A 24687-nucleotide genomic window follows, 5' to 3' on the forward strand; every position below is an offset into this window, starting at 1 on the left:
GCATGGTCCACAGTTCTGGTCTGTCGATCATCCAGGCTGGTGAACCTGCTAGACCACAGCAAGCTTGTGTTGCCTGCGTTATGTTTCCATAGAAGCCAGTTTATAGGAGTGGATAATTACCACTGCATTTCCTTCAGTTTGGAGTCAGGATGTGACTGTGGCATACATATTTATCCAAGAGCTGTGAAACAGCCTTGTCATACGGCTTGGACACAGCCAGCATGAATCACTGGCAGGGCCAAAGCTTGGGCCTCTGTACTCTCATGTCTGCTTGCTCATGATAACACATTTTTGACGGAGCAAAAGCTAAGCTACAAACAGAAAAAGTCACAGAAATCACTGATTTGTCTCAGAACTGAGCTCAGATCAGTTTGTCTTGTGAAATAGAGCTTTACTCAAAGGGGATTGCACTGGAGTTCTTCCAAAGAATGCAGTTTAACATGGGCTCTCAAGGTTCATTTCCCTGACTATGGGACAGGTCATTGACTTTTTGAGTTACGTATTTGGGAGTATACAAAGACCAAAAGTGCCGATATCTCTAGCTGTGGCAATGGTCTATCTTGCCAAATATAATTTATGTGCATGAGGTGATAGTAGATGGATTTGCAGACAACTAAAACATGTATTCAGTAGTTGGTTAACTCAAAAATGTTAAGCCAGGCACAACTGCATAAAGTCCCTTTCTAAGGAGTTATTTTAAATTTGTTTTTAGGTTAGACTTATAGGTAGGTAATATTGAACAGTCTTTGCCTCGAAGTTCGTATTTTATTGCAAGGAACTTTGCAGTGAAATTTTTTAGACCTCTGCATTGGAGAGAATCAATTTGTTTGAAAAAAGTTAAGTATTTGTAGAAGTTGCAGAAATCAAAATCTGTGGTGCAAAAAATATCTGTAATATGGGCAAAGGTAGTACATGAAGTTTCCCTGCTCTTTTCTGCTAAAGACTTCAATATTGGCCTGAAGGTCATTCATTTCTTGTTCCTCTCTTACTGTCTCTACTAAGCTTTCCAAAAGACGGTATTAAATATACCATATAGATGAAAACCAGGCCACAAACATCTCTGCTTTTGTGAGACCCCACCTGGAGTAGAGTTCAGCTCTGGGACCCCAACATAAGAAAGATATGGACCTGTTAGAATGAGTCCACAGGAGGCCTACAAGGATGATCTGAGGGCTGGAGCACCTCTCCTACGAAGACAGGCTGAGGGAGTTGGGGTTGTTCAGCCTGGAGAAGAGAAGGCTCCAAAGAGACCTCATTGCGGCCTTCCAGTACCCCCTATAGGGGGCCTACAGGGAAACTGGTGAGGGACTCTTTGTTGGCGAGTACAGTGACAAGACAAGGAGAAATGTCTTTAAACTAAAAGAGGGTAGGAACTGGATGGTCTTTAAGGTCCCTTCCAACCCAAATCATTCTGTGATTCTATGTTACAAATGCATCTTAATATTTTATTCTGTCTGGGGTAGGGTAGGCTATGTTCTGACTAATGAAGTCATTTTAGCTGAACTTCTTCCAAAAGCTTCCGACTGTTCATCCAAAAAAAAAGGATAGACATGTTCTGGTTGCCTGACTAATCTTCAGTTTAATGTGGTCACGTTTGTTTTAGACTAAAATAAGGCTTATGAATGTTTTACTTGTCAGGGTAAATTGTTGTTTGGATTTTTTCATGCAGTACCTCAATAAAGAAATTGTCAACACTTTATAAATAATATTTGGCTTCTGTCATCACTGTTTTATTTTGGGAAACTAAAGTCCAATAAAAATTTAAAAAGCCATTTTCATTTTACAATTTGTAAACAGAAAGGAAAAATGAGCTTCTAATTGGCATGTAAAATATATTAATTTCTTTTAGACAAACTTATTTTTTCAGTGGTTGTTGCTGCACTGCAGTGCTTTTGCAGCCTCGCATGTCCTCATTTATAGGTTCAACATAGGATATTTTTTCTTCAAGGAAGAAGTTACTGATGACTATTCCATCAGTGATGCAATGTTTTAAGAACTTACAGTTGGAGAGAAATTGTTTGAACAGGGCTGAAGTTGGGAAAACATAGGTCCTGTGGAGACTGGAAGGAGAGAATTTATTTTTGCTTGTTCCAGTGAAATCAGTTTCTGGATTTATCTGCCAAGTCCAGGCTGAAATATTATTATAGTGCTCCAGTTATAGGACCACATTTTTCAGTTTGGAGATTGGTAGTACTTCTGGTACAGAAGGAGTGGAGATTCAGTTCTTATTTGGTTAAACAATCTTTATAAGATGAAAGGAAAAAATATGTATTATAGTTGCTGATTAAGGAAAATCTAGTGCACAAGTTATGTTCAGAGTTTTGTGCAGAAGATAAGTTCTTCTAAATAAAGGAAAGCCATGGATTAGCATTGCCTTTTCTCTTTCCGTTTTCATACCTTGAGATGGAAAGGATTGGGTGAGGCTCCAGTGGAACTGATTTCAAGATAGAGTACCAAAAAACCCCAGGCAGATTATGTGAGCATCTTGGCTTATGTTTTATTGTGTGTGTTTGTGAAAATAGGCCTTGTCAGGATGTGTGTATGTGTGTGTATGCCTTACCTCTTCTAGCAGGATACTTATGCCAGCCTGCAAAGAAAGAGGACACAATGGCTGTCTTGCTTGCTGCTGTGCCAGCCTGCAAACCTTCCTGCTTCAGAGAACTAATTTCCTCAGCCTGGTTTACAGTCCCCTAAGGAACATCTTCAAGATTCTTGGGAAAGCTTTCTTGAAATAAGTGATAGGAATTTATTTCTCAGTCTCTCTTTTAATACTTGAATTTCTGTTTGTTTAGATTTACCAAATCTCCGGTGTTACTGTTTTCATTGGATGGCTTCAGAGCAGAATATTTGCAGACGTGGGGTAGACTCCTACCTGTTATTAGCAAATTACGTGAGTAGTTCCCTTGTCTAAGCAATATCATGCTGTTTTACCTCAAAAATCTGTGGGGTTTGTTTTTCTGTGTATGCTGCTATTACTACTCTTTTAAATCCTCACTGTTCTGTGGAAATTCATATTTTTGCACTGTAGAACAGCTGTGCAGACAGAACTGGAGGTGTGTGGGGGTGGAAGGGCAAGGAGAGGGAGGGTATGGAGGAATGGGCTGGCTAGGCTTTGGATTTTCAGAAATACCTTAAAAAAACAGTTAAGCAACAATTGCTGTATTTCAGAGATGGACACTTCCTGTTGTGTGCTTACTTTATTTATGTGGGGGGAATTAGAAGTAGGAATGCTTTTTGCTCTATATTGCATATTGTCTCATATTTAGATGGAATGGCTTTGGAGAAAACAGAAAGTGAGATAGAAAGCACTTCATTCTACTTGAAAAAGAAGGTAGAGAAGGAAGATGATATGGAAGGGCTGGTATGTAGCATAGAAATGTGATGAATCTGAGAAAACCTTCATATAACAAACATTTTCAGAAGAAATGAGAACTTCATTTCTCATATGTATGTTTTTTTCTCTGGATTTGGTCGTGCCACTACTTTGTAGTGTCTAAGTAACTTTAGTTACTTTTCCTGTCTCCATTTTCCTGTGGTCTGTAAAGAACCGATGACATTTCGTGTCTGAAAAATATGCCAATCTTGCTGTCATTCATAAATTACTACCTGGTATGACTGGTTTCAGTTTGACTAAAAATAAATCAGTAAAAATACTTGTTTTTTTGTACAGTGGTTGTTACAACTTGATCTGTTCCAGAGGATAACAATTCACAGATGTATTTGAGGTTTTAGCTTTTTTTTTTTTTTTTTAATTGAGGCTTTGAAACAATTTCATAAGCTGCAGTTATTGAAATTTTCAACATCTTGAGCATTGAGAAGAGAGGTTGGCTATTACAAATGTTTATAGCTCTGGCTGAGATACAAGATAGTGGTGTCACAAAGCATCTGTAGGACTTCCAGGCTGCGATGTCCACTGCCGCATGCAAAGTTTCTGCATTCTTTAGTGTGGATACGCTGCAGTGCAACGTTTTGTGGTGACTTCTGTAATAAACTTGTATTTCTGTTTCCACTGAATCCATGATAAATTTTGACCACTAAGAAATTGAGTTGCCTCAACCAAATCCTTCAGTATCTTTATCAAAGGCAATTCACCTCTTCAGAATCATTGAGGTTTTTAGTGGTCAAAACTTAACTTTTTGAAGATTTTAAAGCCAGAATGTCTAATAATGTTTTAGAATAAAATAAAGAACAATCTGGGGAAAAAATATTATTCTGTATCATCATTCTCCATTACTCTGGAGAGACTAAACTAGTAAGTGTCCAGAAAGACTTACAATTTATGAATGACAGGATTTATGAAACCATGAACAGTTATTCACATTACCTAATGTGACTACTTACTATTTTCTTAAATTAGGACATTGCTAAATCTCTGGATTTTATTCTTTAAAACACTTGATGGCAAGTGCAGCATTCTATTATATTCCTCATTTATTTCCTGATACTGACATATGAGAGAAAATAATGGTAATATTTTTAATTCTGTCACTAGGGTATAACTCTGATGTCTCCATGGAGATTTTTGTTAGAGTAAACGCCTATGAGGCAATATCACAATTTCACTTTTAGCAACTTTTATTATACACACACACAGAGTTATGTGTTGAAGGTGGGGAATTCAGAATGGTGCTGAGGCTTCTAAGGGAACCTAGATAGAGCCATTATGTGTATTATGGGGTTTGGAGAAGACATGTTCACATTCTTCTAGACTGTGATATAATAATTTTAAAATAAATCCTCCTTTTGTCTTCAGTTGTCTTTAACTAAGACAACAAACCAAAAATAGGAATGATACCCCCTACAATTTTGGACAAAATATGTTTTAAGTGTATCTTTCTCTAAAACAAAACAAAAACAACCAAACAAAACCCAACCCACACAACAGCAAAAAAACCCCTACTATTTAGGAAAATAGCCTCAACAACAGATTTGGAAATGGTTGAAATGCATCAAGTGTGTTGCCATACCAAAAAGGGTGGAACCGATGATTTGTTACTTAAGAGCATAAAACTGGAGAGAATGCCCATGTAATTTGAGAGGTTTTTTTTGGCTGGCTTGGCTTCTTCTTAATTAGCTGAAATGGGTTATTTCAACTGAGACCTAACCCAAAGCCCCAGCCAATGAGTTCTAAGTGCCTTGGCATGACACTTCTGTTGTTAAACCTTTCATTCTATTTTATTTATATATGTATATAGGTAACCCAGAAGGCCAGTGAAGATTGGTTTTCTTTCTATAGGGATCTTTAGGATCTGTTGAAAAGTTTTTGGTTATCACGTTGTATTTTTAATGTTGATAATGAAGGCGCTTTTTTTTTTTTTTTTTTTTTTTTTTTCTGAAAATCAGGTCCTGCACATTTGCCTTTGGAAGTCTAACTTGAGTAAACTTTGCTTAAGTGTTTTGGCCTGGCTAGTGACTTCATACTAACAAATACTACTATGCACAAATTTTCTCCTTAAGAACCTTTTTTTTTTTTGTCAAGATAAAGAAAACTTTGAGATTCATTCTATAATAAGAGCTTATTTTTATTAATATACTTTATGTGTATGCGTGTGTATATATATAAAGAAGAGAGAGTGCCAAAAAAAGTGATTCGATGGGTGATTGAGAAAGCCAGGGCACCACTGTCGTGGCAGCTGTGCTGTCTCACCTCTGAGAGCTCCCATGGTGAAGTAGCTAGTTGGTCTCAAGCTGCTCATTTTACATACTGCTCACCAGGGCAACTTTGGAGGGTGTGATTTCTTTTATTATCCATTTTTACCTATGCATGTGCCTAAGGACTGTAGGTCTTGCTCGTATGACTATTGGAGTCAGTCATTATGAATATCAAAATTTTGTATTCCTAACATTCAGTCAGCTTGTAAATGAATGTGGGAAGAAAAATGAGGTATTAACACCAGAAGTCTGAAAAATGAAAACTTTTTAGAAGCATGATTTAGAAAAAAAATAATAAAAAGTATGTCTGCATAATAGAAACTTGCAGAAATTTTGTCTGTAAATTTGCTGTTTTTCCTTCTAGAGAAATGTGGAACATACACTTCCAGTATGAGACCAGTGTATCCTTCAAAAACCTTTCCCAATCATTACTCCGTTGTCACAGTAAGAATTCATGTATATTATGTTTGCACTACCGAAGAGACTGTTCATTATCAAGTTGTCTCCAAGGCAACAGTGTTTTTTTCTTTTTTTTTTTCCTTCCTGTGTGGATTACTAAAACTACAGGATTTTCCCTCCAGAATATGGAAATGTATTTATTATGCTCGTTGCATAATTTAGATTGTCATTGTATAACACTATAGTTAACTGCTCAGATCTGATCTCTTTAAGTAATCCAGTTCTTCTGAGACCAGTTGCAGGAATTCCCATATAAATGTAAATCATGCCACTTTACAAAACCTCATTTGTAAAACCTCATTCCAATAAACTGCAGATCTATCTGTTCTTAAAGTCAGGAGTGAGAGCAGCCTGACTTTAAATTGTCAGCCTTGTTCCGCTTCTTCAAGGCATCTTGGCATAGCCCAAAGACATACATGAAATGAAAGGAAAGATCTGAGTATCATATTAGTGTCGGCTCCATGGTTGACTGTACCCAAACCTGGATAGAATTATCCCAAACCTGACCTTGTGAATATCTTCACCTCCTGTGTATAAAGGAAAAAGAAAAAAGGAGGTTGTCAGCACTGAATACAGGGCTGGAATCCCGCAGAGCCTTCTTAATTTCATGATGTGAGAAGTAAAATTGAATTAAATACTTGACGGTCTGCATCTTCTTTCTTATCTTCCCAGTTTTTCAGGACTGGCTTTTGGTAAATCAGCAGGAGTGCAGGAATGAGATTTTTAATTGTGTAATCCTGCCAAGTATCCGTGTTTCAATATACAGCTAGAGGTGTTAACCGTGCTCTATGGCCACTTTAGAGTATCTCTAAACACCATGTAGAGCTTTGTCTCAGCTCCCCATTCTTGTGAAAATTAGCAGGCAGTTGTGTTCATGAAAGCCCCAATGGTGTTATTATCCCCTTTAATCTAAAAAGAAGTCAGTCTGTGTGAAAGAAGAGCACTCAGACTGTTAAAGCTACCTAGCAGCTGGTGACTCGGAACTTCTTTAACTGTTTATAGAATGGTTTTCCCCAGCTGGAGCTTTCATCCATTGATATACAATTCTCCTTTGAAATGCTTTTAATTATTTTTTTTAATCTCACTGCAAAGCATTTAAAAATTGTAAGGTAGGTTTTGGTAGCAATAACAGGTGATGCTGTTAAATTTGCAATTTGAGGTACTGGTGTAGTCTTGAGCTTGGAGTAGGGTCACATACAGATTATTCATTGAACATGTTTGTCTAACAAACATATATTTGTGTAGCCAGAAGGTTCATAACATTGCAACAAGGTGTCCTCTCAATTACAGGGACTGTATCCTGAATCTCATGGTATAATTGATAACAAGATGTATGACCTCAAAAGAAATGCATCCTTCACCCTTAGAAGTGAAGAGAAGTTTAATCCACAGTGGTACCAAGGACAGCCTGTAAGTATTATTGCACAGCTGAGAGCATTACAGCAGTATTTTGTCATATTATTTAACATCACTTGACTGCGTAGTGATGTTAAAAAAGTTACAGAGGGTACTTCTAAGTCAACCAAGGAGCGTTACTTACTCATCATGATTCAAAATTGCTATACTAGAGCTGCAGAATTAGGAACAAAGCAGTGTAATATATTTTGATGAACTTAAATGAAATTTTCCGTAAAGAGAAAACTAGCTCAAAATAACTAGTAAAGATAGCAGATTTTCTTCTGTTCTCAATATCACGTGAGCTTGCAGTTAACTTCTCTAAGGAAATTTTCAGACCAATTACAGTAATAAGCAGTAGTAAAGGTTTGCATTCTGCCCAAATTACTACTGAGTCTAAAGATACGGTTTTAAAAGAAAAGCTCTTAGTTTAATCATACTGCTATGGCAAATGTGCTGAGACTGCCATCAAAACGAACTGGCATGGGAAAGTTTGGGTGAGAGCTGACGTGAAGAACAGTGAAGGAGCAGGTGCAACCTTTTAGTAATGTGTGGAGGACTGATATTTGAGGAGGAAAGAACACAAATGTAGGCTTTGCAGGCCACAGAGAAGAAAGTGGTGCAGGAGTCTGGCAGGAAACCACGCTGAAAACAGAAAAATCTGTAAATCATGGGATCTGCCTTAAAATCAGAAACATTGACCTAACTGTTGCTCCTATATTTCAGAGTATGCAGGAACATTCCTGCTCTTTCTTGCTTACTCCGTTGTTCTTGAGAAATTTCTGCTTCGTAGTACTCAGCTGTGGTTCTGCTATTGCATTATTGCTCCTAGCTGCGGAAGCTGGTAGATCCTGCTTCTGTCCTGGCTCCCCGCAGTGTAGCAGTGGAAGGGGTATGGGTGTTTGCAATAAGGAATCAGGCTGGATGGTATATCGGGACTGCAGATAGCAGAGAGATGCAAAATTGACTGTCCTGAGTGCTCTGCTTAACGTTTTTAGTTTTTGATCTTTCTGAAAGGTGCAGAGATGGTGGGAGTGGTTCACAACTGGGTGAACTCCACTAATGACAATGATTATTCTTGTCCTGCAGATCTGGCTAACAGCTATGTACCAAGGTCTGAAAGCTGCTACGTTCTTCTGGCCTGGATCAGATGTAGCAATTGATGGGACCTTTCCAAATCTGTATGAAAAATACAATAGGTGTGTGAAATCTTGTGTCTTGGATGAATATTTTACATTAACTATTGTGATGGGACAGATCCCAGAGAAAGTATAAAACCTTTTATGCGTTTCTAAATAGTTCTATACCATATGAAAGAAAAGTAGGATCAAATTAACTTCCTTTCACTGCAGTGTAGATTCTTTGTCTAATGGTTTTGCCACTCTTCAGCAAACGTTTTACAGGAAATATGTGGAAAAAACAGCTTTAAGAGCACCCAGCTTTGACGCTTTAGTGCTTTTCCATTTATATTTATACAAGTCATCTATGGGTGTGTTTAGAGTCATTCAATCCAAATCTCTCACAAGGTGAATGTATCAGGTCTTGACATAGTATTATCCCTGAAAACTAACATCTTACTCTTAAATCATTACTTGTAAATTGTTCCAGTGTCAAATTATTTTCATTGTAAATTTTCATAATATTTCACATTAAGGCAGTGATATTTTAGTCAGTCATTGGTCTTCATTGCATTTAAGCATTTTTTGTCTAATGAAAATGCCACATAAATGTATTTATCACTATTTATTTAATAATTTCAAATCTCTTACAAGAAACAAGGCTTTTCATTTCTGTCTTCCTTGAATCAGTCTGTCTCCCTACACCTTAATATAGAATGGAAATCCTGATTCTTGACTTACTATCTATGCTGTTCTTTAGGGATTCATACATGTTCAGTTAAACTTGTGATAGGTAGCTGAATTACTAACTTTGTGGATGCCTCAAAATGTTACAGGTCAACATGCTTATTGTTGGTCTGCTTCAGATTGATGAGGATCTCCTTTGTGACATAGTATGAGAATTTGTATTCAAACTGTATAAACATAAACCCCCAAACCAAGACATTTTCAAAACTTAATACAGGAAAGAAAACCTACACATGCATTTGTACCTTAAAATCAATTATTCTGTTTGTAAAATAAACACAAGAAATACTGAGAACTGTATTATAATTTCATTGCAGTCAATGGGGAGAATATTGATGTAAGCTTTAGAATAAGGACATCAACTCCTCAAGAATCACAGAAAATTAGCACAGAGAAACTTGTATTCTGTTAAATATCCATTAATAGCATTCAGTTGAATTCAAATTTCTCTGCTAATAAACACTGATTTTGTAATATGTGTGACTAAAGTTTTGTAGCTCTTGGAAATATTTAGTTGATCTAGTATTGTTTTGATACAGCTCAGTCCCTTTTGAAGAAAGGGTGGTAACTATTCTTCGCTGGCTGCAGTTACCTGAAGATGAAAGGTAGGTATACAATTGCAAGCATGAGTTCTTGTTCCAGTGGTATTGCAATGAAATGTTTTGTAAATATGATTTCTATTTTAAACTATATTATATATTACTCTAGAAATGTTAAAATACTATTAGATGCAAGCTTGTTTTTATGACTGAAAACTATTTTTACTGTTATGTTTCTCTATTTCCCTCTAATGTGCCCTGCTTCTGAATTATAGAGTTGTTTCCAATATTCCGTATCCATTGTTGAAATATAATCTCTTCAAACTGTCTCAACGTATATGTAAAATATTACATTTTTGGTACTGTTTGATATAGACCACACTTTTACACTCTGTATTTAGAAGAACCAGATTCCTCAGGCCATAAGTTTGGACCAGTAAGCAGTGGAGTAAGTAATTTATTTTTTTTCTTCTTTTAATTTGAACTTTAGCTCTGATTCTATAATAAACCTTTTATAAATCGCATTAGATGAACCAAGACTGTGTTCAGTATACTTATTAGAAAAAGATTTTTTTAATAGACAGCGTGTCCATAATTAACATCAATACAAAGCATGCAGTAAACAGCCTATTCAGTAACTCTAATTTTTATTTTGCTTCAGTAACTTTAAAATTGCCATCTCTTGTATGTTGTTTTACCTGACCCATACAAACTTTTTATGCTGATTTTAGAACAAAACAAAAACAGCAAAAACACACCACCAAAACTTTGTACAGTTTCATCTTGTCAAGAACATAGATTTTACCCATGATAGTCCAAATTTTGGTGGATAAGCATTCATGTTATGATTTTCATTCATTTTCCCCAGTCCCTGTGCAAAGTTCAGATGAATATTGGTCTTATCTCCCTGCAGTTAGATTTTATGTCTTCTTGGAAAGAGAGTGATAAAAGGGAAGCTCACCCTATCACACAGTTGTATAAGCCATTGTATAAGTTTTTGGGACTGGTCGGTGTTGTTGTTTACAAGAGCACTAAGTAGCTTTATATTTTTACAGGTAGAAGTGAAACATGCAAAGGAAAAAGCTCTCAGGAACTTTAAAAAAATCCTCCTGTCTTGACTGGTCAGAAAGTTTGAGCATCAGCTAGGTATTTAACCGCAGTGGTGACAACAAGAAAAAGCTCTTGCTTTTTCAAAGGTGCTTTCAAGGACAGTTTGCTCCAGGGCCACTCACAATGGTAATTTGGAGGAAGATTGCCGCAGGCTTGGCTTCCTTTGTTCTCTTGAGTCCTCTGGTGTTTTGCCACCAGCACTCTTGCCCTAAGGCATTCCATATTGTCCTCGGTTATGCTCCTGGTAAAGTGACAAACATCCTCAATATCATACTTTAAAACCAGTCTTACTGTCTGTAATCTGATTTGTTCAAATGTTTTAAACTGAGAAAACACATAAAAATGTGTAGTTCTGTCTTAGTACAGGTTGTGGCACAGAAAAAAAGTAGGACCAAGAGCTGTATAGTGTAGATACATCCAGTCTTCTGTAGATGGAGGTAGCTCTGAGCTATGCAGGTGCTAGCCAGTCTCCAGGCTCTCTTTTCATTTAGCCTTAGAGGTGCACCTCTTGAGTCTGTTCTCAGTAGATGCAAAAAATATGTATCTGAAGGGTGCAGAACTGAGAGAAGTGGGAATAAAGGAAAAGCAGGTTTAATGTGGTATTGAGAATGTTGTATTCTCCTGTCCTCACAGTTCCTCCTCTCATGTGAACTCTGTGTGCTCCCTGTTGTGCGTTTGGGGGTTGCTGCACAGTTGGTTAGTTCCCCTGTGTCCTTTACCTATGCCTGGACTGCATCTAACCTTGAATGGTCTATAAGAAGAAATCCTTATTTATTACTAGCACGTACTGTTGCAGTTTAAACTTATTCACTCTCTCTAGCAGTATTTTTTAATTTATTTTTAATTAAAGTGATCAGTAGGCACTTTACATGCCTGCTTTTGTCCTTGCAGGTCATTTTGGCACTACAGAGAGTGGACAACATAGTTGGGATGCTGATGGATGGTCTCAAACAGATGAACTTGCATAAGTGCCTGAACATTATTTTTATATCAGATCATGGTAAATTTGATTTTGTAAAATGTATCAAAATTTTGAAGGGCTGTTTTTATAAAGTAATATTCTGAGTTTATACTTGCATGTTTGTGGCAATGTTAAGGAACCTGCTAATATATATAAACTTCTGTATTATGGGCATGGCATAAGAGATAATCAGTGTGGGTGAGAATTAGACTATGAGTGTGGGGAAAAGAAGTGGAGAACATCGAGAAGGATTAAATCATTTTCATATTTTATTCCAAATTTCTCCTGTAATCATTACCAAATGATAAAAGAAATCAAAAGGAGAATTGAAAAAAAAAAAATCATTTTATTCTTTTAACTACACTACACAACAAGTCTATGAATTGCTGAATTGAAAACCAAAGCCACATCTTCCTTTCAGTTATTAATTCTCTTATCCATTACTAAAAGGCTGTAAATGTGAAACTTCGGTTTATTTCTTTAATAGCTTTTCTATATTTTTATAATTATTTCTGTAATAAGTGAAAAGTTGTATCTTTTACCAATCTTTTTTTTTTTTTCTTTTTTTCTGCTTTTGGAAGGTATTGGGCTAAGTGAATCTTTGGTCTGACCATGTCTTGGTGTTGCTGATAAAAAGACCTGAGAAATTGTATTTCTGATTTTTACAATTAACTTATGTGTCTCATCAGCAAGGATACTCCACACTGATACTCACATATTTAAATAAATTTTATTTTCTTGTGCAGGAATGGAAGCAGGGAGCTGCAGGAAAACAGCATATCTGAGCACCTACCTGGATAATGTTCAAGATTTCATATTAGTACCTGGTCCTGCAGCTCGCCTTCGACCTAATAATGTTCCAGATGAGTATTTCTCTTGTATGTAGTTGCTAAACTAATTTCTGTTACTTTGTTGTACCGTTTTGTGCTTTCTGAGTACAAACTTAGGATATACATATTCCGGGTCAGCTAGGGACAAGCTGGGTAATAATTAAGGGGAAATACTGAGTGGTACACCCATGCTTTTAAAGACCATTCGCCTTTGCAGGTCTGAAAGTGTACATAAATTCTACAAATTGCTTATGTGGGATGCCTCAGAGTGACAACACACAAATGCTTTGCTTTGTGAAGGGCAGTCCTTTGAATGTATCTTCAGTACTCAAGATAGACCCCAAAATCTCCCCTCATGTCTCACATTATTTCCTGATTTACCAGTTTATATAGAGAGTTGCTGTATTTCAGACTTAAAGAAATGTAAAAATTTTACCATCTTTTACATATCATTTTGAGTATTATATTTCATTGTTATTTAAAATAAAAGTTTTTTCTCCTAATGGTATGACAACAAACCAGTTGAGTGAACTGCAAATAATCATAAAAGAAGTTTATCAACCTGAGTAAAGATCAATGAATGCTTACAGATCTTAAATTTCAATTTATTAAGCAGTCTCATTGCAGCAGAACACTTAATGCTGGCAGTTTTTAATTTATTTTAATGTTGAATACAAGTGCTTCCTTCACACTTAATTGCTTTTTCTGTCTAGATAATTGTTTTCCAAGCCCATTAAAACTTGTATGCCTCAACCCCACTGACTTTAAGTTTTGTTTACTTGGTGCTATTCTAAACAATTTTAATGTTTCCTTTGGAAAGTGTGGGTTCCAGGTTCTCTTTGGACAAACACGTTCAGGGAGAAGAAAAGCAGAGTATCTCCTGTTTTTGTCACATGCACTATTTTCATGAAATATTGTATCTGTCTTTGTAGCACTGAGTATATCTGTGCAGGAATTATTAATGGTTCCCTTGCAAGCGTAATCCTTTATGTACTTCAGTCAGGCACTGAATATCAGACTCAGGGCAGAGTAACTGTGTGAAATGTAATGGGCCTGTGTTATACAAAACGTCAAGTTAAATGATGTGATGTCCCCTTTTGGCTTGAGTCTAAGAATCTGAATCTTGGCTCGCTTGTTCTTGGCTTTTCTTTCTAAGGACGCTTGCCAGATAAAGCTGCCGTCCTGATTGTTCTATTTGTTTCTTTTTTCCTTAGAGTTTTATTAGTAAGTAGGAAAAATCCAGCTTCATTAGCACAGCATTTAGCTGCCTCTTTTGTGAAAGCGTACTTCTCAGATTATTTTTCTAACTGTAGCTAAAGTACTTGAAAAATTTAAAGCTGTCATTAAGCAAGGAAGGAGTGTCTCTGAACTAAAAGTTCATAGAAACAATAACTTGACAGCTTAGTGAATGTTTTGCTCCGCAGAGCTTTCATTCTGGAAAAATGATTTCTGTGTCAGAAATATTTTGAAGTTAAATATATTACATAATGGGAATGCTTTCATTTTATATCTGATCTTTTTTAACTTAGGTGACTAATTCTTACATATGATTCTTCCAGTTAACTATGAAGGCATTGTCAGAAACCTCACAGTAAGTGTCATCTTACCTGTTCTAGCTTAACTTCTGCTTGGTATTTTATAGCATCAGCTATTTTCTAAGCTACTGAAATGCATCTAGACTTTGAATCAGTGGCCTTCCATATGCTGTAAAGTTAACAACAAAAAAAAAGTAGTTCCTTGTAGGGAAAGGGAAGGGAAGGTCAAAGTTCGGTAAGGTGTCATTTGACTGTCTCTGGTTGTGCATTAACTAAGGTTTTGTTTTCATTTCTTTTCACTACCTCTTACATAATGCTGTATCATGTTGCTCTTCAAACTGGAGAACTTGTGTATCTGGACCATGCTGACTGAGGGCCAAATCAGTGTAAAGCTTAGCTCCATTTCCTGGACAAGCATAAGATTAGCTTGCTCACACCCTTTTGATAAACAGCTTTGAGCTGGGATAGTGATACATTTTTGTCAATTCCAACTTAAGGAATTTGCTTTTCTGCTCTATACTTCTAGACTTCTGTTCACATCCCTGCACCACTGAAAAATCTGTTTGTTCCTGTGTGACCAATCTAAAAAAGCCTAGAGTGTCTGTGACTTCCAGTATTACAGAAATGTACAATTATTGCGCTGGATAGTCTCCTACCACTTGAAAATATCATAATGTTCATGTCTCTGTAGTTTTTATGAATTATAGGCAATACAGTTTGGTTCTGTACAACTGTAGCCCATAAGGAAAAAAATAAGAAGAGTAAATGGTTTCTATAATCTCATATAAATATTCTTTTAATAATTATTGAATGCAAAACCAGTTAGTTTTTGCTTTAAGTATTAATATTTATGTGCCAGACCATATGACTCCAAACTTAAAGGAGTCCCATTGTCCTTAATAGAAGCTGTTGCAGATGCTTTGTAAGTGAAGTGCTTTGTAAGAACTGTGCATGAAATAAAGACAATTGTGATGAAATTTACAATTTATATTTTAATTTGAAATATTTCAGTGCAGAGAACCAAATCAACCTTTCAAAGCTTATATGAAACACCTTCTACCCAAGCGTTTCCATTATGCCAACAATGACCGGATTGAACCATTGCACTTTTATTTAAACTCCCAGTGGCAACTTGCTAGGTAAGTTGCAGTTTTCAGTACTTGGTTATACAGCAAAGAATTCATAGTTTTCTCATAGCCTTTGTCTTCCAGATGCTTAGAGTCCAATGATAGCTATTGGAGCCTGGAATTTTTGTTCTTGTTCTTGAATTTCTTGTTGCAAGGGATACAGAAACCATGCTCTTCTCTGCAGTTTGTGCAGACCTGAGAAGGCTCAATTCTAAACTCACAGCTATGGATACTCCCTTGTTGAATATGCAGGTAGCAGCAGGCTTTGTGACACAAATGTTAGAAACTAAGGTCTCCTTTTTCTCAAGCACATCGTGCCATACTTTAGGAATTTCTGAAGTGAGTCATGAATGTTAAGCATATGTATAACTGTTGTTGAATCAGTCTTGTGAGTGATCCACATTGAATTTACAGAACATGCTGTTGTTAGTAATTAGCTTACATGTTCTGACCAATGAAATTACAACCCCCAGAATAAGGGCACCTGCTGTAATAATGTAATTTTGAACACCTCTGTGATATTCCAGGGCTTTCATCACCAAAGAGGTTTTCAGCTCATGTATTCAATAAGTCCTGTTCTGTAAAACTGAAAACGTGCAGGTTTTGCAAATCAGGTTTGGGTTACTGAAAATGAATGCATTTAAGTGATGTATGTGGACCTGACATATGTTGGAGATTTGTTTTTACTAGACTGTAAGATGCCCAGCTGAATGCTCTGAATTACATTACAATGTTTATTAAAAAAATCTTATGAAAATACTTATATAGTATACTGTAAAGTTCTGTTTCTTAAATGCCAGTGAAGTGATAATCTCTTACCCTAAGAACAAATATTTTGTTCATGTGTCTTCTGATACTTGACTTTAAATAGACACTTGAGAATTCCAGAGGAATAAGATTTATGGAGAAAACTATCGTTCTAATTTAAAGGCATTCTTCTCCAGAGCTTGAAGAATTTCTATTCCCTATGGATAAGCCTCTGAAATCTTTAAATAGACAAGTAAACAACGCACCATGGAATGTATTCTAAGCTGATATGGTTTGTAAAGTATGAGTTATATAAATTGTGATTTTTTTTTTTTTAATAGGAAACCATTTGAGATTAAAAGTTGCACAGGTGGATTCCATGGCTCTGATAATCGCTTCCCCAGTATGCAGGTGAGACTTGAAAACTTATGTTAGCTCTTACTTTTAGCACCTTCAGTTTACGAATGTTGTGGCTGCTAGGTGTTGGGATTATTATTATTTTACGACCTATGGTCATCTGCAATTAAAGAAATCAAACGTTTCTTTGATTACTATTATGATGTGCTGGGTAACCCGCACAAGGTGGGATTCTATTGTTGTAAGTGTCGGGCAAAAATGCAACAGGACTTGCCCCAGAGATTTGACTGTGCTGGTGAGAATATAAAGATGTTCCAAGTTTTATTGTTTTAACATTAAATGCAGGAAAAGAGAAAACTTATCTTTCCAAATCCTCAAATATAGGAATCATAGAGCACGAGATTTCAGATTGGATGGGACCTCAGGAGGTCTCTAGTCCTATCTCCAACTCAAAGCAGAGTCAGCTGTGAGATCAGACCAGATTACTCAGGACTTTATGCAACTGCATCTTGAAAACTGCCAAGGACAGAGAATGCACAACCTCTCTGGGCAGCTCCTTGGCCTCATGGTTTAAAAAAATAAATAAAAGGAAGAGGGTGGGGGGTTACTGTTGTCTCCCTGCCTCCTACCACGTACCACTGGAGAGCATGGTGCTGCCAGTATCCCTTAGCCAGTCAGTTCCTCTGGTCTCTAAGGCTGGTCCATTCTCCATTTTCCACAGTAACTACCACCAGAAGTAACAGTCTTAAACTACAGTAAAGAAGAATGGATTTGATTATTAGAAAACTCCTTTTAAATCATTATAGAGTAGAATAGTTTGACCTGGAAGTCTATGGAGGTCCTACCACAGGAATACTCTAAGAACTGTTCAGACACACATCTTGCAGAAATAATTATATTATTTTTGATTCAGTTTATTGCATAAGTTGACCAAGTGGTCTCCCAACTCTATAATTCTGTTTTTTCATGATAGCCTAGGTAACACTGTTCTGAGGTAGCCCTGCTGTTAAGCATGTCAGTCATGTTTAAATTGAGGACAGAGTCCCTAACATCTTCTCTTTAATAAGGAATGGAAAGGAAATATAGGGTATTAAACTTGAGAAACATGAAATCATATTCTCATTCAGCTCCCTCTGATTTGGGCAAGTCACTTAACCTATTCTCTGCTTTGGTCTCTATCAACAAAATGAAAGGCGATAGTCTTTATTTCAAAAAAGTTATTTTCAGGATAAAATCTACTAACAGTTGTGAGTTAAACAGTGTTGTAAAAAGACCTATGTAGTCCCTGTAAAACATAGATTTTACTCTTAAAAGACTTATTTTACATTATGATAAATAGAAATATTTAGTGTTGACATCAACTTATTTTGTTAACTGTTAATCAAACCTGTATTAATTGTGTATCAGTTTATCCTTCCAGGCTTACTTTTCTTCCCTGATTTGACAACAGAAAATCTGTTGATTTTTCTATACCTAACCATGGGTTAAACCAACAGGGCCATGTGATGCCAAATGACAGCGTACTGTAGTCTCTCTGCTACAGTTCAACTGCATAAATTTTCTTAAGCAGTTTAACAATAAAGTCAAACTTCTTGCCAGACTTGGGATTGTCAGTTTATAGCATCCCTAATTGGTCTTTCTCATCCTGTTGTAGCTTACATCATACCAGCATAGATTTCATACTGTGTAATTGCCCAGGTCAACAGAAAGGAGGTAGCATATTCCTGCCTCATGTAGTTGCGATTAGGCCTCTTGAGTACATTGTTAGGCCACAGATTTTGGTAGCAACAATTGCAGAATAACAGCTTGCATTATGCTAACATCTTAAAAAAGAAGTTAGAATTTTTAGCCTCTATTTTTGCCACACAGCTATGAAATGAGACAATTGCATTGTTTGCAAAGAGCTTTGAGATCTGCAGAATGCAAAGCATCCATTGCTCATTCAGTATATTTACATGGCAGATGTGCACAAGCTACTTTACTTAAAAACAAACAAACAAACAAACAACCCTACCTGAATATCTCAGGGTAAGTTTAAAAACAATTGTCTTGACAACAGTTGAATTCAAGCATTTGCTGCCTATGCTACCTTGCTCTTAGTCCTGCAGTGAACCCTGCTCTATCCTAGCGTAAGCTTTGCGTGGCTGCAGAGCTAAGTAGGTCTGGGAACTGAACCAGATGAAAAAGAGCCAATAGAAAAAAAATGTTTTGAACTGACCGAGTTTCTGGTTCAGGTTTGCTGTATGGCTATACAATTGCTTGTGCCAGCACAGCTCAGGAAGTGGTGCAAGAAGAAGAATAAACAGCTGCAAATATGAGGTAGAAGTCTAGGATCTCACAATTCCTTCATCTATTTAGAACATCGTTTCTAACAGATGTTTTTACAGACTTAAATTAAAAGTTTCCAAATTGTCTGCAGGTGTCCTGGTTTCGGCTAGAGTAGAGTTAATGGTGTTTAGCTGCCTGCTGGCTTAAACCACAACAGGGCATGAACAGCAATGGTTATTTTGGCTCAACATTTTCATTAAATCACTTAAATCATTTAGGAGAATGAGCTTAACTTCTTGAAAAGCAGAGGAGAGCAAAGAACTTCATAAATGGATGAAGGAATCTTTTTAAAGGCAACGAGACAGAATTGGTTTTCCTATGACTCCTTTGCTATTTTTTAAAATTATTCCTATATCTTTTCAAATATCTGATTACATGCATTTTACTGGAATTCTTTTTAAAGAAAAGGATGTTTTAACTTGATCCATACTATGTTGCTAAAGTAAAGATAAGTTTTTGGAAGAAAATGCTGATGTGAAGATATTTTCAGTTTCAAACTGTCTGAAAGAGAATTCCACTTTTCTCTGTGAACCCTAGGCTATCTTCATTGGTTTTGGACCAGGATTCAAGTTTCAAACTCAGGTTGATCCATTTGAAAACATTGAAGTATATAATTTAATGTGTGGTAAGTACAATCAATGGGGGTCTCCTTTGTTCATTAAAAACGTAATAGCTTTTGGGTGTCAGAAATCTTCTTTTAATAATGAACTTTTAAAAGCCCTTAGAAAACTGTCCTTAAGATTTCATGCTGATTTTCATTAATTAAAAGCTGTTTGTTTTTCTGAGAAAGATTCAGCTTCTAAATGACTGAGAACTATTCAGGCTGTGCAAGTTAGGCTGCTTATATCTATATTTTCCACTAGTCCCTGTGCGTGCCACTGGCTCACCAGTACTAAAACTGCCTACTTTACAATCTCCCTCTCGTCAAGAAGGCACCCTCCCTTTCTCTCTCCTATTTAATTAGAAGCTTAATTCAATATTAATCCCTCAGGTGACCTTACTCAGGCAGTGTAGTAATAGCAATCACAGTAACGGTTATGAGGATATGGGTTCAGCTGCCACGCAGCTCATTTCCAGAAAGCCTGAGTCATGTCCCCCCTGCCCCATCCAATTTTTCATGCACTTGAGCAATTTCTTGTGAGGTCTGTCATGTGTGTTCTTATTTGTTGTTTTCCTTTCCTATGTTTTCAATTTTAATTATCTGATTTAGATGTTTTTAATTCAGTTAATTGAATTTGAGATTTTCTTTTTGAAATTGACATACCTTCCTGAGTCATGTAACAAACTTTCCCCCTGATTCACCCATGTCTGTGTCACTTGTTCAATGTATGTATTGTATCTTTTAATACTTGAATTTGGATGTTTCCCTGTCCATTCTCATTGTTTAATATCACAGCTATTTCAAATGCACCTTTTTTTGTCTTTTAATGGTCTGCAGCTATATTGTTAGCTTGCAGTTCCATGGCTTTGGAGTCTTGCTCTAAACTTCAGTCTCTTCATTTGCATAGCTGCAGTACTCAGGTTCCCCGTTTCTTATACCTCCATGGTCTTCAGTGCACCAGAGAAGTGGGTTTTATTTCAGAAAATCAGACCTGGCTGCCCTCCTGTTTTTCCCCTTTCAAATACAATGTGACCGTTATTTCCTGCTCTTGTGTCCGTTCTCCTTCGTTCTGTATTTCATGGTTTCTCCCAATGCCCACTGCTAGTTTTTCTGCTTTCACAGTTAATTTATTCCCTTTGAGGTCTTCACCTGTTTTCCATTATCTCCTGCCTCCTTCTCTTTCTTGCCAGGATCCATGCTTGCTCTAACACATGCTTCTGTGAGAGACAATATGTTGCCAAAGGGTTTGATCCAGAAAGCACTTAACGGGAACACTGCACATGCTTGAGATCAGTGGCAATATTCAGGTATACCATATTTAAACCACATGTTTAAATTCTTTGCTGGAATAGGAAACAGAGGCCATTAGGAAGTGTGTATTGCATACCTTTGTGTGTTTTGATGTCTTGTCATGTAGTGGTTGATTTCCTTGAACCTGCTTATACTCCCCCATTCCGTTCTGTATATGCCTCAGGGGAGGGGTAGAGTCCTTACTGGCATCTCATGGAAGCAAGTTCAGTGACAGATGAGACATCTTGTGTGTATTCACTGAGATACAGATTTCTTCTATCCTGTACAGAAAGAGTTAGAAGCCAGCAACTTAACTTTCAGGTAGAAAATGATGAAATGAGACAACTTCCTAAACCTTTTCCTTGCTAAGGGCTTTAGGTGTGGTTCTGGATGGCAGAAAGGCATCTTCTTTCCCTTGTCATTTGGGTTCCTAGGGTGTACCTTCTTCAAAGGGCAGCTAGAGAAAGAACGGTTCCAATTTATGCAGCACATCAGAGCTCAAATCATGAACACCAGATATGCGCAACTGATTGTGTTGTCTGAATGAGGGAATTTCATCTCATGTTTTCCAAAGCGTTCGAACTGCTAGAGTTGGGGGTTTCTCAGATATTGTGAGTTCCTGGATGCTCCAATTAAAATGATAAGAAGATAAGAGTGTAATTTAGCTGTTGAACTGGGGATGTGAGTTCCAGGATTGATTCTGTGGTGTGGTTTATTATTATTATTGTTGTTTTATTATTATTATTATTTATATATTGTTTTGTTTGAGATGTTCATTGGAGCAGGGACTGCTTTAGAAACCTTGATTTATTCTTCCCAAAGCAAAGCAGCTTATTCTGGAGGGAATGAGGTCATAACATGAATGGCACAGTGCAGGGAGAAATGTATTCAATTTCCACATGTAGGAAGGAAAGTTGAGCTCTGAACTCCTGTGCTCTAGGTGAGTGATCTAACTCCCGAGCTTTTGGATACAAGGCTGTCTCGTCACCTGCTGTACTTTGAAAACATACTAAACCTATGAAATAATATGAAGTAGATGGAGGAACAACAAATCTACAAATCCTAGTGAGGATTAAACATGAAATGGGGCTTGGTCTTTTCAGCTTTGCAAAATTGCCTGATGCATCTCTGAGCATTGGTGTTAGGCAGCTTTTAGTTGCTTGAGTTTCTTTAACTGCAGAGGTGGTTTTGGAATACAGATGTTTTTTATGGTTAGAACTCTGCTTTGGTTGGAATTTTGAAGCTTAACATTTTAGAGTTCAGTGCTAAGCAGAACCCATGTTCTATGCTGGTTCTTCTACAGTTTTACACTTTAACGATGTTTAACTGAAGTGTATGTACTTAATTTCCAGATAATTAAAAAAAAAAACAAACAAAAAAACCCACCACCACCACCAAAAAAAAACCCAAAACTTAAATGTGTAGCCACATGTTATGTGTTTGAGATTTCCATTCTGTCTTCTACTGCATGTTTAGATGCTGCAAGTTCACTTCCCTTTGGAAGTAATCCTCTGTCATTTTTTGTGCTTGTTCTGTCCTTGCAAGCAGACTAATACTGTCCTGAACCCTAGCTGAGAATATATGTGCTTCCTTTTAAAGGGGTCATTACTTTCCCTTTCAGTTGTTCTGAATAGCAAGCAGTGCAGGATTATTGACTCACCCATACTTTTAATCACCCATAACTGTAATCACAATACAAGCAGCAGTGTGTTACAGTCTTTTTTTTTTTTTTTTTTTCATCCTGTTATTTGAATTCTTTTGTAGACTTGCTTGATGTGAAACCAGCCCCAAACAACGGAACCCATGGACAGCTAAATCATCTTTTAAGGAATCCCGTTTACATCCCTCAGCATCCCAAAGAAACAATCCATCCTTCTGAATGCTCTGTTGTGGGACAAAGAACCTTTCCAGTGAGCCTTGGCTGTTCCTGCAGGACAGTGGTATGTGCTGAAATGGTTGAAGTTGTGGAGGCAGATGTCTGTGTTGTATTCAGAGCGAGACTCTGGATTATGTATTTACCCTGTAGTTTTTCAGCTTGGGTTTTTTATCTGTTTTTTGGTCTAGTCTCAGATCAAAATGAAATCTTGCCTGGGGCTAGTGGGTACTAGCCTGTATTTGCATGTTCATTTTTGCAGTTTTCTTATGTAAAGACACATTCAGCTATGAAGAGCCTGGAAAACACTGCAGAAGCAAGCTTTGATGGGGAAAGCATTCAGTTCTTGCTTCACTAAATTGTGTTGAAACTTTCTTTCTGTGACTATGTTGTGTCCTTGGGCTGTGTATTTCATTTTGCCTGTGGCAAAAGCATGTTTCTGAATATTCTCCATGGCTCCTTTCCCGTAGATGTCAGTGAGTTCTGTACAGGGATAACTTGCAAGACAGAAGTGTTAACTTTTGTTATTTTAAGCGTAGCAGTACCTCATAATTTGCTTTGTGGAACACATAGGAGAATCTCAGTGTTTTTGCTTTATACTTACAGGGTTTGCCAGTAAGGGATTTTCAACAGCGTTTAAATCTCACTGAAACAGAAGGTAAGAACTTTAGCTAGTAGAATAGAATGATAACAAAAATGTAAGAATGATTAAAAACATGAAATATTTGATGTCTAAAGTTCTGAGCAAATCTCAAATATGTGGGATAAAAATTCTTTGAACTACTCTGGGGTTATAGTGATGTTGTGTATATATTTGGGATTCAGATGCAGTCCTGCTGAACCATTTGTTCTTAAATAAATGCTTATTCTTGTATGTGTGTCTCTATGGCACATGTATTATTATCTGAATTTTCCAGCACTGAAGTAATGATCACTCCAGAAGGTAAAGCAAAGGTGTTGTATAGGGAAGTATTTGACAAGAAAGTGATGCCAGCACACTTATAATGAAGCATGGAGTATTCATGTGATCTGGTTGTTACATGGGGTTAAGTCATTGCTTATTGTGATTCTGCTGTGTTTCAAAACTATGAACACACATGCCATGTTTGAGCTGCAGTTTGCAAGGTGGTAAATGTGCTCATGACTCATAAAACAAAATAGACTAGTTTGAGCATGAAGCAAGTAAGACAATAAGTAAATAATGAAAATCAAGTTGAAACGGAATATACTAATGCTTTAAAAAGTGAAATCAAGATGATTAGGTTGTCAGAAGGAGAAATAAGCTGATAGAGACCTTTGCCATGTGTTTGCTAATTAAACCTTGTTTCTTAAGCAAATAAACTCTGTATTTGGTGGCGCCCCACTGTACCTCACTATTAACTACTGGCTTTGTATGCCAGCTACAGGCAGGCATACAGCAATACTTGCTGCTTATTCAGGACTAATTTAAGCCTTCTGTTGACTTGTGTAGTTTGCCCTGGCACAAAAAGTGGGCAGAGTTTTCTTGAGTCTTTTCCACTAACAATAGGGCATCTTTTTAAAATGTGTCCCAGAGCCCTTTAAAAATCTTTCAGTGTTGTAACACCCATGAGAGCACACAGTGACATACAGTTAGTAAGATGCAGAAGTATGTGCTTTTCCTGTAGCAGGTAAGCAGTTTCACTAAAACAAGCTGTTAATGTGTAGGTAGAAGCCTGAGTGCTCTGCTGAATCTGGCTTTGAAGAAATATGCCAGGCGCATAATCCATTTTAGTCCCATTTTGTTAAAATATGAACCTAAGGTGCTCAATCTACATTTCTGAAACAGTGGGGTCTGGGCTTGGATTATGAGTGAGACCTATGTTAGCACTCATCTTAATAGCAGTAATTTGCTTTTAAGCTGTATGAATTGTGCACTTATTAGTTATAAAAGGCATTATCACAGATAATGAAAATTTAGTAGCCAGACTAGGTGCTCCTTAAGATTATTTAGAGTTTATTAATTACCTTTGCATATTCTGGCTTTGATCGCTATAACT

At 36.8% G+C, this 24687-nt stretch overlaps 1 protein-coding gene across 1 annotated transcript in view; it reads left to right on the plus strand.

Annotated features, from left to right (window-relative positions):
• Window positions 1–24687, plus strand: part of ENPP1 (ectonucleotide pyrophosphatase/phosphodiesterase 1) — a 53990-nt gene that overhangs the window by 21219 nt on the left and 8084 nt on the right. The window contains 14 exon segments of the mRNA XM_040552132.1: window positions 2793–2890; window positions 6017–6096; window positions 7402–7521; window positions 8596–8705; window positions 9911–9976; window positions 10286–10358; window positions 11912–12020; window positions 12728–12859; window positions 14371–14402; window positions 15358–15485; window positions 16562–16631; window positions 19443–19530; window positions 22561–22736; window positions 23276–23327. Of these exon segments, the coding sequence (XP_040408066.1) occupies window positions 2793–2890; window positions 6017–6096; window positions 7402–7521; window positions 8596–8705; window positions 9911–9976; window positions 10286–10358; window positions 11912–12020; window positions 12728–12859; window positions 14371–14402; window positions 15358–15485; window positions 16562–16631; window positions 19443–19530; window positions 22561–22736; window positions 23276–23327 (1334 nt within the window).

The sequence above is a fragment of the Cygnus olor genome, chromosome 3 (assembly GCF_009769625.2).
Source record: "Cygnus olor isolate bCygOlo1 chromosome 3, bCygOlo1.pri.v2, whole genome shotgun sequence".
In the NCBI taxonomy this organism is placed as follows: domain Eukaryota; kingdom Metazoa; phylum Chordata; class Aves; order Anseriformes; family Anatidae; genus Cygnus; species Cygnus olor.